Source organism: Zophobas morio, unplaced genomic scaffold (assembly GCF_036711695.1).
Source record: "Zophobas morio isolate AGI-343-1 ecotype UQ-CSIRO unplaced genomic scaffold, CSIRO_AGI_Zmor_V1 ptg000019l, whole genome shotgun sequence".
Lineage (NCBI taxonomy): Eukaryota > Metazoa > Arthropoda > Insecta > Coleoptera > Tenebrionidae > Zophobas > Zophobas morio.
The window spans coordinates 889,004-902,821 of record NW_026972124.1 but is presented as its reverse complement, the minus strand read 5'-3'; the positions used below and the strand labels follow the sequence as shown (position 1 = coordinate 902,821).

General features: G+C 33.9%; 1 protein-coding gene across 1 annotated transcript; it reads right to left on the bottom strand.

Moving 5' to 3' along the window:
- Positions 1-4,138: 4,138 nt before the first annotated feature.
- LOC135131166 (kinesin-like protein Klp61F) lies at positions 4,139-12,789 on the bottom strand. Its single transcript, XM_064058749.1, has 9 exons — positions 12,694-12,789; positions 6,829-6,986; positions 6,697-6,775; positions 5,776-6,631; positions 5,430-5,726; positions 5,192-5,385; positions 4,975-5,145; positions 4,825-4,926; positions 4,139-4,306 (listed from the first exon to the last, which is right to left on the bottom strand). Exons 1-9 carry the CDS (start codon positions 12,787-12,789, stop codon positions 4,139-4,141), a joined length of 2,121 nt encoding a protein of 706 aa, XP_063914819.1.
- Positions 12,790-13,818: the final 1,029 nt, after the last annotated feature.

Below are 13,818 nucleotides of genomic sequence, written 5' to 3'. Positions count from 1 at the left end.
GTGTTTGCAATTCACACAAGATCCGGGTTTTACCTTATACTAACTTTTATTTTCCATCATTCATCTTTTCTGAAGAAGGAGTGGTTTGATTATGAGAGGATTGAAAGGGTTGAATGCTTTTCTGTATAGACGTTACATACATTTGGGAATTTCTTCTACTACATGTTAAAATCCAGGATAATCTTCTTCACTACTCGGGGTAACACAATAATAGCAATAATTGAACCGCTCCTGTATTATCCCACATGAATACACACTGGCTTACGTAATAGTATTTACAGTGATTGAAAACATGTTCATCGACCGTGTTCCGAAACGATTTCGTAGCAAATACACTTAATACCGGCTGTATGGTCAGAAAAGCCAATTTTTTTGTACAATCGTTTCCAAATATTATTCTGTCGATATTCTCGTGGAAATGTATCTAATAATCTAAAAATTACAAAAATGTTTGCTATCCTATTATCTGTTGATTTAGTTTTTATTTTTAAGGAATTCAATACGCACAAGACTTGTCTACGACCACCAATTCAGTTTAAGTTTAATTAAGATTTTTTAAATCAAGAACGACTCACCTTCGGCCCACCCTATATTCCCGAAAACGTGAGTATACAGTACTGTTGTTATTAGTATTACAATACACCTATTCAAATTGATATATGTCCTTGATAAAATATTCATGACAAAATTTTCTTATATCACTTGAGACATATGCATAACAAGCTCCTTTACCTGTACCTTAACAATCCAGACATATCTTAATTTTAAGTTATAGGATTTATCATTAAAAAATAAAATTTCCAAAATTAAAATTTACAATTTTCAGAAGACCCTGTATTTGTTCAACTGTCCATCTTGAAGGCAAGTGATTTCTCAATATCCCCAACCATACGTTTACTTTCTCAAAAAGTACAGTCCAACAAATCCCACTTTTTTGAAAAATTATGCTATATATTTAATTTTTCGATAATTTGTTTGTGATAATTGATAATAACCTTTATACATAAAAATAGCAGTTTTCGCACATCCGCGCAACGGCGTTTCATCCCATCACGGGAACCAACTGCGCTATGGTTTTTGTTATATAGTTGGGATTGTTCATGTCTAGGATAAAAAAATAATCCCGTTTCATAAACCACAAGTACAAGAGCACATATGTTGTTATTAATGTTATTATTAATTATATTATTATTATTATTAATAATACAATATATCTACAGATTGAAATTATGCCTATAAATCTGTAGAGTTAACAAATTTAAATTTTTTGTACAAAACTAATATTAAAATTAAATATAAAATAGGTAACAACTATTTAAAACAAATTTGCCACATAAGTGATGTGCGTTTAAAAGGTGCTTGTGGTTTAAGCCTCCAAGATTTCCTGGGGGAGGTTGTTCCAAGTGTCAGAGACTCAATTTCTGTCTGTTATTTTATAAAATTTGATGAATGAAGATGTGATTTTTGGCGATTTAATGATGCCACATGAACATTTTGTATTTTATACTGCGGCAATGAATAAAACATTTTGTGAACTTTTCCCAATTTATGCACTGCAGTCAGTAATTGGTTTGATGCTAAATAACGAATTATAAAAAAAATACCTTTCCACCACCCCTGCAAAGACTTTCCTCTTGATTACCTCACTTCACTTTTTATTAGAGTTTTTACACACAATATTTACGGTATTTGTGCACGATCTAAAATTAACCTCATATTACGGTACGTTCGATATGATACGGTTATACAAACTACTTGTTTAGCGGAATTACTTAATACACGCTATTAAAAATTGGAACTCATTTTCAATCGAGAACATAGTAAAATGCGTTTAATTATGATATTGAATTCCACTATATATAGTAGAATTCAATATCATAATTAAACGCATTTTACTGTATACAGTCAGTTAAAAAAATTCAGAATCATACAAGCAAGATTTTGTTCATAATTGCGATTGTACATTTGATTATAAAAATAAATGTTTTCTGCTACTTGTTTTCTTTTGGATAAGTTATGATAAAAACAAAGAAGTCTGAGATTTTTTACGTTTTATTAGACGATAGTGTTGTGACAGTGCAATTTTGGATAATATCTAGCTTTCTCGTTTCCACCTGTAAAAAATTTGTTGGATATACAACAACTGTCGAACTTGAGCCAAAATTTTATGATTTTATAAGGTCCATCAAAATTTTGATGACGCCATCTCTATTTCTAACTACCTGTACTGCCCCCTAAAAAGTTTGATACTATTCCTTTTCATGACCCATAAAATGCGAAACAATAGGTTTCTCGTTTCCGTTTGTCTATCTGTCGTCTGTCCAGATTTCTCTTAGACAGATAATCTTCGAAATTACCAGCCGACTATTCCTAAAACACTCCTAAAATCAGACAGATAGAAGTGGGAGACCGATATTTTCTTACTGTGCGAGAAAAAGCATAAAATTAGCCATTAATTAAATCGACCTTGTTGCAACAAAAATTTGATGTCAGGCTAAGCACACTCAGTGATATTTTAGCATATTTTTTTCAAAGTTGTTGTTGTTGAACTGGCAAAAATGAAAGGGAAAAGAGCGCGCGAAATTTGAAAAAAAAAATCTTCAAACGCAAGGATGTTCTAACTTTCACTTTTTTTTTTGCAGAAAAACTACAAAGTGGGGGTTGTAATAAAGACTTTTATAAACTGTAATTTAATATAAATACAAAAATATCTACCTCTGCATTACAAATAGATGAGCCAAGATGTATTACGATTTTTAGACGTGTGCAGCCTCCCCGCACCAAATCATGAAATTATTAACGAAAATTTTATTATTTCGATAATAATTTTATTATTTCACAGTTTTATTCGTGTTAGTTTACAGGCAAAAGAAAAGTGAAGTAAGTACTGATAAACTCTGGACATTTTTATAACAAACTATTTGTATATTTCTAGTTGTAGTAATTATTATTTCACAATTTTATTGGCGTACAAAAATTCTATAATGCTTTATTTTCATTATTAATAGTAATAATACAGCATTACAGAATTTTTCAATCGCAATAAAATTGTGAAATAATTACTACAACTATAAATATACAAATAATAAAACACTAGCTAAGAGATCTAAATGTGAATTTATAAAAACTAAGATAAATCCCAAATAAAAGAAGATATTCTCTTAACAGAATCATGAAAAATGTCACAGTTATTTGCTACTTTATTGAATAAAGTGCACGTTACAGCAACTGGTGACTTAGTTGAAACGTTAGTTCGTGATTGAGGTGTATAAAATAGCAAATGGTGACGGATATTACAACACCTTGGAACGAGTAAATTTAATTTACATAGTAATTCAGGAGAGTCTATGTTGTTATTCAGCAGATTATATAGAAATCGTATCATTAAGATGTTACGCCGGACGCTAAGAGACGTGAAGTTAAATCTGGATAACAATTCACTATGGTCAAGTCCTTGAGGTGGATAAAAACCATCTTGGATGAAAGCCAGGAATTTGAGAAATTTGCGTTGAATACTTTCTAGATTTTTGCAATGCACTTCATTGAACGGGTACCAAACCACAGCACCATATTCCAATTTGGAACGAACAAGAGAACAGAATAATATTTTCATAGTATGTTGATTGGAGAAATCCCTACAGTTACGATAGATGAATCCATATGTTCTGTGAGCTTTCGCAATGATATCAATTATATGGTCAATAAAAGTTAGCTTACTGTCAAAAATTATCCCTAGATCCTTGAAGTTATCTACTCTATCGATGAGTGAATCGTTGATGTTGTAGTCATATGTGCATAGGAACTGTTTGCGTGAAAAGGACAACACTTTACATTTCCGAATGTTAAGTAATAAGTGATAACATATACACCAAAAATACAGGAGGTCAATACATAATTGTAATGATATGTAATCGTCTACAGAATTGACTTCCGCATATAATTTTAGATCATCTGCAAACATCAATTTTCTACACGGGAGGACAGCTGCAAGATCATTGACAAAATATAGAAACAATGACGGGCCCAAGTTAGAGCCCTGTGGAACTCCTGAGAATTGAATGAAAGAATTAGAGTAGAAGTTTTGATATTTAACCATAAACATTCTATTGTCTAAGTAAGAGAAGAACAATTTAATTAATCAGTTCGAAAAGCCCAAGTTGCTTAATTTCTCAAGGAGTAACCCATGGTCAATCTGATCAAAAGCTTTGGCGAAGTCGGTGTATACTACATCGTATTGTCCATTGCAGTCAGTGATTTCCGATACATATTGGGCGAATACAGCTAAATTTGTAACCGTTGATTTTTTCTGCATGAACCCATGTTGTACGGGGGAAATTAAGTGTTTAGTCGAGTTGTAAATATCAGAGTACAATATTGTTTCAAAAATCTTTGCAAAATTACATAGCAAGGAAATTCCTCTGTCATTTTGCCGACCGTTTTTGAAAATGGGACTAACGTAAGCCTTTTTCCATAATGTCGGGAATATTGCGTTTTTTTTTAAATAAGGGTAAAAATGATGCACAAAGGATGTACAAGAACTGCAGTACAGTCCCGGAGTATAAAAGAAGGAATGCCATCAATTCCCATTGCAAAAGAATTGAAAAAATAATTTGATATAAAAATGTTCATTAGTCCTCAAACAAATACCACCTTTATTTATCACTTCCACTGGGTGAACTGGTGTTGCCGTTCATATTCAGTTTTGTAACAGGGATTCCTTTGGGATACTTGTATGTTTGTTTAGCGGGTGTATCCCCGGCATGTCCAACGCTTCTATGTTGATGACATTCGGTAAGTTTTTTCTCTGCATAAAAAAAACTTAACGTTTCGGTGCACTAGATTCTGCGACAACTGCATGAAAGTGTCATCCATTCGACCCAAAGTCGGTAATGTTTTTTCGACTAAATTTTGTCTGTTGCGAACTTCCTAAATAACAAATGACTTAACCACGTAATACAGTTTAATCCGACTTACTTCATTTCTTTGAGTTAGATTTTCTTTGACGGTTGCTTCCATTTCCTTCACGGCTCGATGTATAGAGCTCCGATCTGACTCTGCTTGAGTGTGCACGAGACTTTGTCTAGACTCGGCTTGTTGCAAAACATTTTTTATTTTCACCATTGAGGTATTCAGGATTATGGGTGGCTAAAATGAATATGTAACCGAATACTAGTAAAATTATGTAACTTACTTGCTCCAAGTAATGATTGATGGATTCTCGTACTGGTGCTAGGGCCATATTCGCGTTTCGCTCTTTTATAGCTTTTACTTTAGCGATGTGTGCTTCTAAAATGGCGGCTCTTTCTAATAAAGCTTTGGAATTTTGGAAAAAATTCTTATTTGCTGTTTTTATTAGAGCTTCATTTTCATCAGCTGTCTTCCTACCTAAAGCGAAAATGTTGATTGTCGAACTGAAAACTGGGTTTTACTTACGCTGTGAGAAGTATTCTCAGAATGCACCCCCATATCGCGCAAGTCCGTCTCATAATCTTGCTTTATGGCTTCCATCGTGTCTCTGATTTTCGTCGGTGTGCGAACATGGGCAAGATTGTGCTCAAATCTGCCGCTTGGTACATCCTGAAGCGCCTTTAAATGACAATTTAAATCGTTTCGTGCCACTTCGTTCAAAGTCAAGTTATAGTTGTCAGCGTAGCTGCGCATATCAGAAGCAATAAAATCCATGCAACATGCACTATCCGATGTCTCTTTACTCAGAACAGCCAAATCTTGCTGTGTTTGGTTTATCGCAGCTAAATTCTCCGCGGAAGTACTTACGTTGTGTCTCATCGACAACATCCTGAAGACAGCTGTTCAAAATCGAAAGCATTGCTTTTGACTTTTGCGCGTTCTGTTTATTCGCAGCAGTTGCCTGTTGATACTTTCTATAATAAATTTCTTTATTCCGCGTGGAGCGTCTACAAACATCTAAAAGAGTCTTGGTAAAGTCTTTATGTTTTTCCGTGGCAGCATTCAACGTTACTTTCTCGTTTAATAAAACCTTTCGTGTTTCGGCAATCCTTTGTTGGACGGTTTCTAGAACATCTTTGGTTTTGTGGAAGGAGAGTTGTAGAAAGCGATACTGCAAATCGATAGAACATTTGTGGTTCGCCAATTCGGCCACCAGTTTGAGAACTTTTTGGTTGTTGTTGTTAGTATCGTCTGTCATTTGTTTGAAGGATTGGTTGCTGACGAAAACTCCTTCGCATCTTTTGGCAGCGGCGAATTCAAAATTCAATTTGTCAAACTCATCATCTAATTCTTTCAAGAAATTGATATAATAGATGAAGCGAGCTGTCCTAGTTCCAGTGTGGCTACTGTGTCCTTCCAAGAGCCTGAGCTTGGCAATCATCGCGGTTTTGGTGTTACCGTTCAAATTATCTTGTAGAATTCTAGTCAGGTTGGACTCCCTAGGCACGTGCTGTATTCTTTGAGCTATAGCTTTAATCACTATTGGTGCAGTCTGGATAGAACGATTGACGTTGCCGAAATCTCGGGCTCGTTCCCGTCCAGCGCTTTCACTACCTAGCAAATCCAGCAGTCGTAGTATTACACTTCTGTTGATCTCGTCACCTCTACCATCGATTTCCCGTACGCTTACTAAAAACCTAAGAATGACGTGCGAACACAAATGCTGGATATTGTAGTTAGCAGTTTTTTTTTTTGGCGAGCCCGAAGACCTATAGTAATCCGCTTTACGTTTGCCGTATTGAATACCGTAACTGTCCTCAACTGTTTCAAACTAACAGATCCTTTAACAAGTGGGTAATCGTACATCCTAAAATGACGCCAGCAAAACCGTGAACACTGATCAAGTTATGACAAACTCACCTCAAAGCCATATTATCTCTGAATAAATCATGGACTTCTTCGTTGTGGATTTCCATAAACGATGTTCTGACGGTGTACTCAGTCCGAACGTTGAGCTTGCTCAACTCAGTAATACGTAGTACAGAGGATTTTAAATTGCATAAAATAATAACATAGACCTACACATGTAGTTTATGACTCCAGATTGAGTTTTTACCTGAAACGTCCAGATTTTTGAAAAAACAATTGCTCTAAAGAGTTTAGAGTTTCCTCGCTGATGGAAACTTGACGACTGCATGCCTATTATGTTTTTTTCGCATTACATTTTTGTACCGGGGCATTTTAAAATAAATTGAGTTCTAATTTTTTCAATTTTGTCATTACTTAGCATTGACACCTTTGTCATTTTTTTCTGTGATTGCTATGATTGCTTATTAAAAAAAAATTCAATAAGACAAAGTCGTCTCTGAGGTGTATAATATGTTGCCTATGCAAAAATTGTCAGGCGTGAACAGATAAAATGAACACGCTGTATAGCACTTGTAATTTAAGACAAATAGCCATAACACTTATCAACCTGTAGACGTGACGGTCAAACTAAACTAAAACATGGTTTCTACGAATTGCAATAACCGGATGACAATGCCTACAGTCCAGACATTTTTGTTGCATCCCCTAGCCTCCCCTAGCTACGGCCTTAGGAAACATAGAGAAAATTGAAAATACCAAATTGTCCAATTTACTCCATTACTGTACGTCCTTAGGTTATCCTCGATAAGAAAAACACCTTAAAGTGTATATGTTTATGCATCGGAAGAATGTCACGTAGAAATTAGTTTGATTTGAATCAGTTCGTCCCCTCAAAACAGAGGATCAAAACAATTAACTAGTAAGCTACAATCGACAAAATTTTCTCAATATCATTATTATAATTCTTATTGAATGAAGACGTTTGTATTTTCACATTTTCGGGAAAATCGGGTGACTTGTTTCTAATTTGATGAATAAACAATATATGTTGAATCACAAGTAAAAAGTCATTGTATTTTGCCCATTTTGGGTAGAATTTATTCGGCAAAATGTTGAGATAAGGTCATCAATTTTTTGGGGGAAATAAACAGATTTATTTTGATTAACAATTTACCATGCTTACAATAATTTTAAAACGTCTTCAAGATTTCAAAGTATTCAGTTTTGCAATTCTTGATTTAATCAAAAAAATTAATTGACTCAGTCATTAATTTTTTTCAGACACCTCATATAAGCAAACCTCAAAAATATTATTGCAGTGATAAATCACAAGTATAGACTCATCATTTTTCCCACATTTAAGGTAGCATTTTTTGCAGCAAATTTATGGGGTGGCGTCATCAATTATTTAGAGGGGATGAGCAAATACATTTTGATCAAAAATTTACCATGTTATGCAAATCCAAAAAATTGGTCGAAAGTTGATTCGACAGAACTTCCCTTGCTCCTGACGTAGAATGAAGCATACAGCATTTTCGAATTGAGTTTTTTCTTTACACAATTTTGTGATGGCGTCATCAACATTTTTGCAAGGACACGTATATCAACTTGGATTTTTTTTGGGGTGGTGTCATCAATTTTTTAGGGGGGATGCACAAATATATTCTGATCAAAAATTTACCATGCTTGTTATAACTTTAAAACATCTCCAAGATTTCAAAGCATTTGGTTTTGTAGTTCCTGATTAAATCAATAAAATAAATTCACGCATTCATTAATTTTTTTGAGTCACCCTGTATATGAAAATCGAAAAAATATGAATGGAATGATAAATCACAAGAACAGACTCATCATATTTTGCACAATTGAGATGGGATTTATTCAGCAAAATTTTGGGGTGACGTCATCAATTTTTTGGAGAGGATAAGTAACTATATTTTAATTAAAAATTTATCATGCTTATCATAACTGTAAAACATCTGCAAGATTTCAAAGCATTCGGTTTTGCAGATTTCAAATTAAATTGCAAAATGTTGTTTCATAATTTTGATTTTTTTTTCATAAATCTGAACGTTTCGAGTAAAAACTCAATACGGAGTCATAAACTACATGTATAGGACTATGTTATTTTATACAATTTAAAACCCATTTGCTATGTACAATTTTGAAGTGACGTCATCACATTATTGGTTGGGATGATTAGACAAATTTTGGTTAGCGTTTTACCATCTATATGATATTCCTAATATAAATACAAAATTTCACAACAATCGGTCCAGTACAGACGAACAGACGGACAGACAGACGGAAACGGGAGACCTATTTCTTCGTCCTCTAGGGGTCATAAAAGATCGAGAAAACGTAAAAGTAGCGAGTCGGCCGACGGACTCGATTACAATACTTCCTTTGCTTACGCTCGGAAAGTAAAAATCAAAATTATGAAACAACATTATGTACTTTAATTTGGAATCTGCAAAACCGAATGCTTTGAAATCGTGCAGATGGTTTACAGTTATGAAAAGGATGGTACATTTTTAATCAAAATACATATATTTATTTACTTATCCCCTCCAAAAAATTGATGACGTCAGCTCTAAAGTTTGCCGAATAAACCCTATCTAAAATGTACAAAATACGATGAGTCTATACTTGTGATTTATCATTTCAATCATATTTTTTGGATTTGCATATACAGCGTGACTCAAAAAAAAATGATTAATTACAAATCCGAATGTTTTGAAATCTTGGAGATGGTTTAAAGTTATCATAAGCATGGTAAATTTTTAATCAAAATATATTTGCTCATCCCCTAAAAAATGAATGACGTCACCTCAAAATGTTGCTGAATAAGTCATATCTAAAATTTACAAAATATGATGAGTTTGTACTTGTAATTTATCATTCCATTCATATTTTTTCTTCCCGTGCGTAAGCAAAGGAAGTATTGTAATCGAGTCCGCCGGCCGACTATCTACTTTTACGTTTTCTCGACATTTCGTGACCCCTAGAGGACGAAGAAATAGGTCTCCCATATTTTTTGGATTTGCATATACAGGGTGACTCAAAAAAATTAATGAATACATCAATTAATTTTATTCATTAAATCAAGAATTGCAAAACTGAATGCTTTGAAATCTTGCAGACGTTATTGTAAGCATGGTAACTTTTTAATCAAAATGTATCTGTGTATCAACCTCAAAAAATTAGTCTAAAGAGTTTAGACAGTACTTCCCTCGCTGTCGGAAACGTGACGACTGCATGCCTATTATGTTTTTTTCGCATTAGATTTCAACGCATTCGGTTTTGTAGTTCTTGATTACAGCAATAAAATAAATTTGCGCATTCATTAAATTTTTTGAGTCATCCTGTATATCCAAATCCAAAAAATATGAATGGAATGATAAATTACAAGAAGAGACTCATCATATGTTGTACATTTTTTTGATAGGATTATTCGACAAACTTTTGAGCTGACGTCATCAATTTTTTGGAGGGGATAAGCAAATATATTTTTACTAAAAATTTATTATGCTCTTTATAACCTTAAAAGAGTTGCAAGATTTCAAAGCATTCGGTTCTTTAGTTCCTGATTAAATCAATAAAATAAATTTACCCATTTTTTGGGTCACCTGTATATGCAAATCCAAAAAAATGTGAATGGAATGATAAATCACAAGAAGAGACTCATCATATTTTACACATTTTAGATAGGATTTATTCAGCAAAATTTTGGTGGGCGTCATTCATTTTTTAGGGGGGATGAGCAAATATATTTTGATCAAAAATTTACCATGCTTATGATAAACTTAAAATATATCCAAGATTTCAAAGCATTCGGTTTTGTAGTTCCTGATTAAAATAAATATGAGGATTCATTATTTTTTGAGTCACCCTGTATATGCAAATCCAAAAAATATGAATGGAGTGATAAATTAGTAGAAGTATATAAGTAGAATAAATCATATTTTGTACATTTCAGATAGGATTATTCGGCAAACTTTTGTAGTGACGTTATTAATTTTTTGCAGGGGATAACTAAATACATTGTGATTAAAATTTTATTTTTTAACTGTAAACCATCTGCAAGATTTCAAAGCATTCAGTTTTGTAGATTTCAAATTAAATGTCAAAATGTTGTTTCATAATTTTGATTTTTTTTTCCAAAAACCTGGACGTTTCGGGTAAAATCTCAATTCGGAGTCATAAACTACATGTGTAAGACTATGTTATTTGATACATTTTAAAACCCAATAACTATGTACAATTTTGAAGTGACGTCATCACATTAGTGGTGGGGATGATTAGACAAATTTTTGTTAGCGTTTTACCATCTACATGATATACCTAAAATAAATACAAAATTTGACAACAATCAACCTAGTACTTTCAGAATCAAAATCCGGGACGGCAGACAGACGTACAGACGGACAGACGGACAGACAGACGGAAACGGGAGACCTATTTCTTCGTCTTCTAGGGGTCATGAAAGATTGAGAAAATGTAAAAGTAGAGAGTCGGCCGACGGACTCGATTACAATACTTCCTTTGCTTACGCTCGGGAAGTAAAAATTGATTACGGCATCTCCATGGGCGCCGGCAGGATTATTTGCAGGGGGGTGCACCCATACATTATAGGATATAGTATATTTGCTCCATTTTCGAATTGAATCTGGGGATGAAATTTTAAAAATCATTTAGAGTCAGGAGCAGGAAACTCTTTGTATATATCGCATCAAATTCAAAATAAATTGATTGAAATTTGTTCTGATGTTCTGAAGGGCAAAATAATTGAGGAGGTGAATCAGGTATCCGTTTTTTAGGTGTTGGCTGATGACACTGCTAATATTAGTGGCACAGAACAATTATCGATGGTATTTCGGTATTTGCGTTGTGATCAAGACAATAAAAATCCAATAATTTGCGAAGAATTTTTGGGATATGTGCCGCTGCAAGAACTGAATGCGGAAGCTATTTCAAAAACTATTATCCACTTCCTAGAAATTGCAATTTGGATTTAAATTAAAGTGTGTATTTTATACTAAGCCAGGGGGGTGCAAGTGCACCCCCTTGCACCCCCCTGCCGGCGCCCATGGGCATCTCAAAATTTTGCCGAATAAATACTATCTAAAATGTGCAAAATAGGATCGTTTAATTAGTCCTCTCCGCTGTGTTGAAGAGACAAAATCTATCAAATGCCAGTTTCTTTTAATACATATGCATGCATTTAATGCCACCGTTACGTAGTTCAGTGCCGGCGGTGATACGATATGACGTACTAATGTTCCAATTCTTTCGACGCATAAACATAAACAAAACAGTTAAAGTTAAACAAGTACTTGGAATTAGGAATATGTTATTTCCCACTGTTCATCTGCTTTAAATATATTTCATATTGTCCGCATTTGTTCAGACCCTTGGAATTTACAGCTTCGGGGTGCAGGGATTTAGGGGGTGTTATTTATTCTTCTGGAGCAAGGGAAGTTCTGTTGAAATAACCTTCGACCAAAATTTTAGATTTGCTTAAAGAGGTGGCTCCAAAAAATTAATGAATGAGTCAAGTTACTTTATTGATTAAATCAGGAATAGCTCACTCCATTTTCCATAAAATTTGGAAATACAACACTGTTGTTATTAGTATTACATTGCACCAACCAAATTTGATAGACACAAAATTTTATAAAGGAAAAAGTGGTTTGATACATAGGCTTATTTACATTTACTTTAACATTACAGGCGGGCATTTGTTATGCTGACTAGGTTAGGTGAATGTGGACAAGTTATAATCAACCAATTGTGAATTACAACATCAAACATTAAAATAAAATCCAAAGTTTTATATAATCAGCGGAAGTCGAAGAAATAAAAAAGTCTGGACGACCATCGGCATTGTTTGCAGTTTCTCTGTTTCACACTCACGTATACAATCTCAACAAGTGTTATTACTTGTTGTCTTAAATTACGAATGCTTCTACCTAAATGATTTGCAGTGGTCTCTGCTAATACACCTGGCATACGCGAGTAAACTGTTTCGTTATTTTATTGATTATAAATCAATATTCATGACGACCCAATTCATTTTCCCGAAAATTTGGCAATACAGTACTTTTATTTTTAGTATTACACTATATCTATCCAAACTGATATACGTGTGTCCTTGCAAAAATGTTGATGACGTCGTCGCAAAATTTTTTAATGGAAAACTCACTTGAAACAATCGCGTCGCACGTTTTTTTACTTTTGCTTGAACATTACTACCTAGATATGTACCATGTACCTACATGGTACATATCTTTATTTTAACTTATAATGGTTTTCATAAAAAAATTAAATTGCCAAAATCAAATCTTTTCATTTTTCAAAACAACTGATTTTAAATCGCAGACAGGCACTAGTCTAAACAGGGACAGGTACCCATCATAGGTAGAAAAGTTCACTATGCCAGAGAAACGGTGACAGACGCCTCTGAGAGCGGCCCATTCGAAAATGCTGGATGTGTTTCATTGTACTTCAGGAGCGAGGGAAGTTCTGTGGAAACAACTTTCGACCATTTTTTCCCCTGGTTTTCCACATGGGGAATTTCACGTTACATTGGTCTGTGGTATCACGTGTGGGACTAGCCACTGACCGTTACAAGTAGAAATTTAAAATGAGAGATTTCATTTAAAATGGACATTTTCGTAGGTATTGATATTAGAAATTAATAAATAAACCTGGAAACAGTAAATACGAAATCGTTATTACATTGTGACAATTGTGCAAACAACCTACTAATCATGTGAGGAAATATCCGCCTCACTCTACTGTGGCCTCACCGACGATTCAAATTTTTGCAAAATTGTTGCCGATGTCAAAAAATTGAAAAACGAAATCAGCCCTACACATGATTTCAAATGAACACTGTCTTTTTTCTAAACAGAACTGTTCTAAATTTAGAAATAATAATTTATTTATACGTTGATAAGGTTTTTACAGGCAACCCACTACTCAAGACTGTTTATGTGGTAACATATCTGGTGACATGTGTAAAACTCCATAGAACGA

Coding starts and splice junctions, on each gene's coding strand:
- LOC135131166 (XM_064058749.1), bottom strand. CDS start 12,789: ATGCCAGGTGTATTAGCAGAGACCACTGCAAATCATTTAGGTAGAAGC. Junction 5,727..5,775: donor TGTTGTCGATGAGACACAAC/GTAAGTACTTCC, acceptor AAACACAGCAAG/ATTTGGCTGTTCTGAGTAAA. Junction 4,927..4,974: donor ATCTAACTCAAAGAAATGAA/GTAAGTCGGATT, acceptor TTTGTTATTTAG/GAAGTTCGCAACAGACAAAA.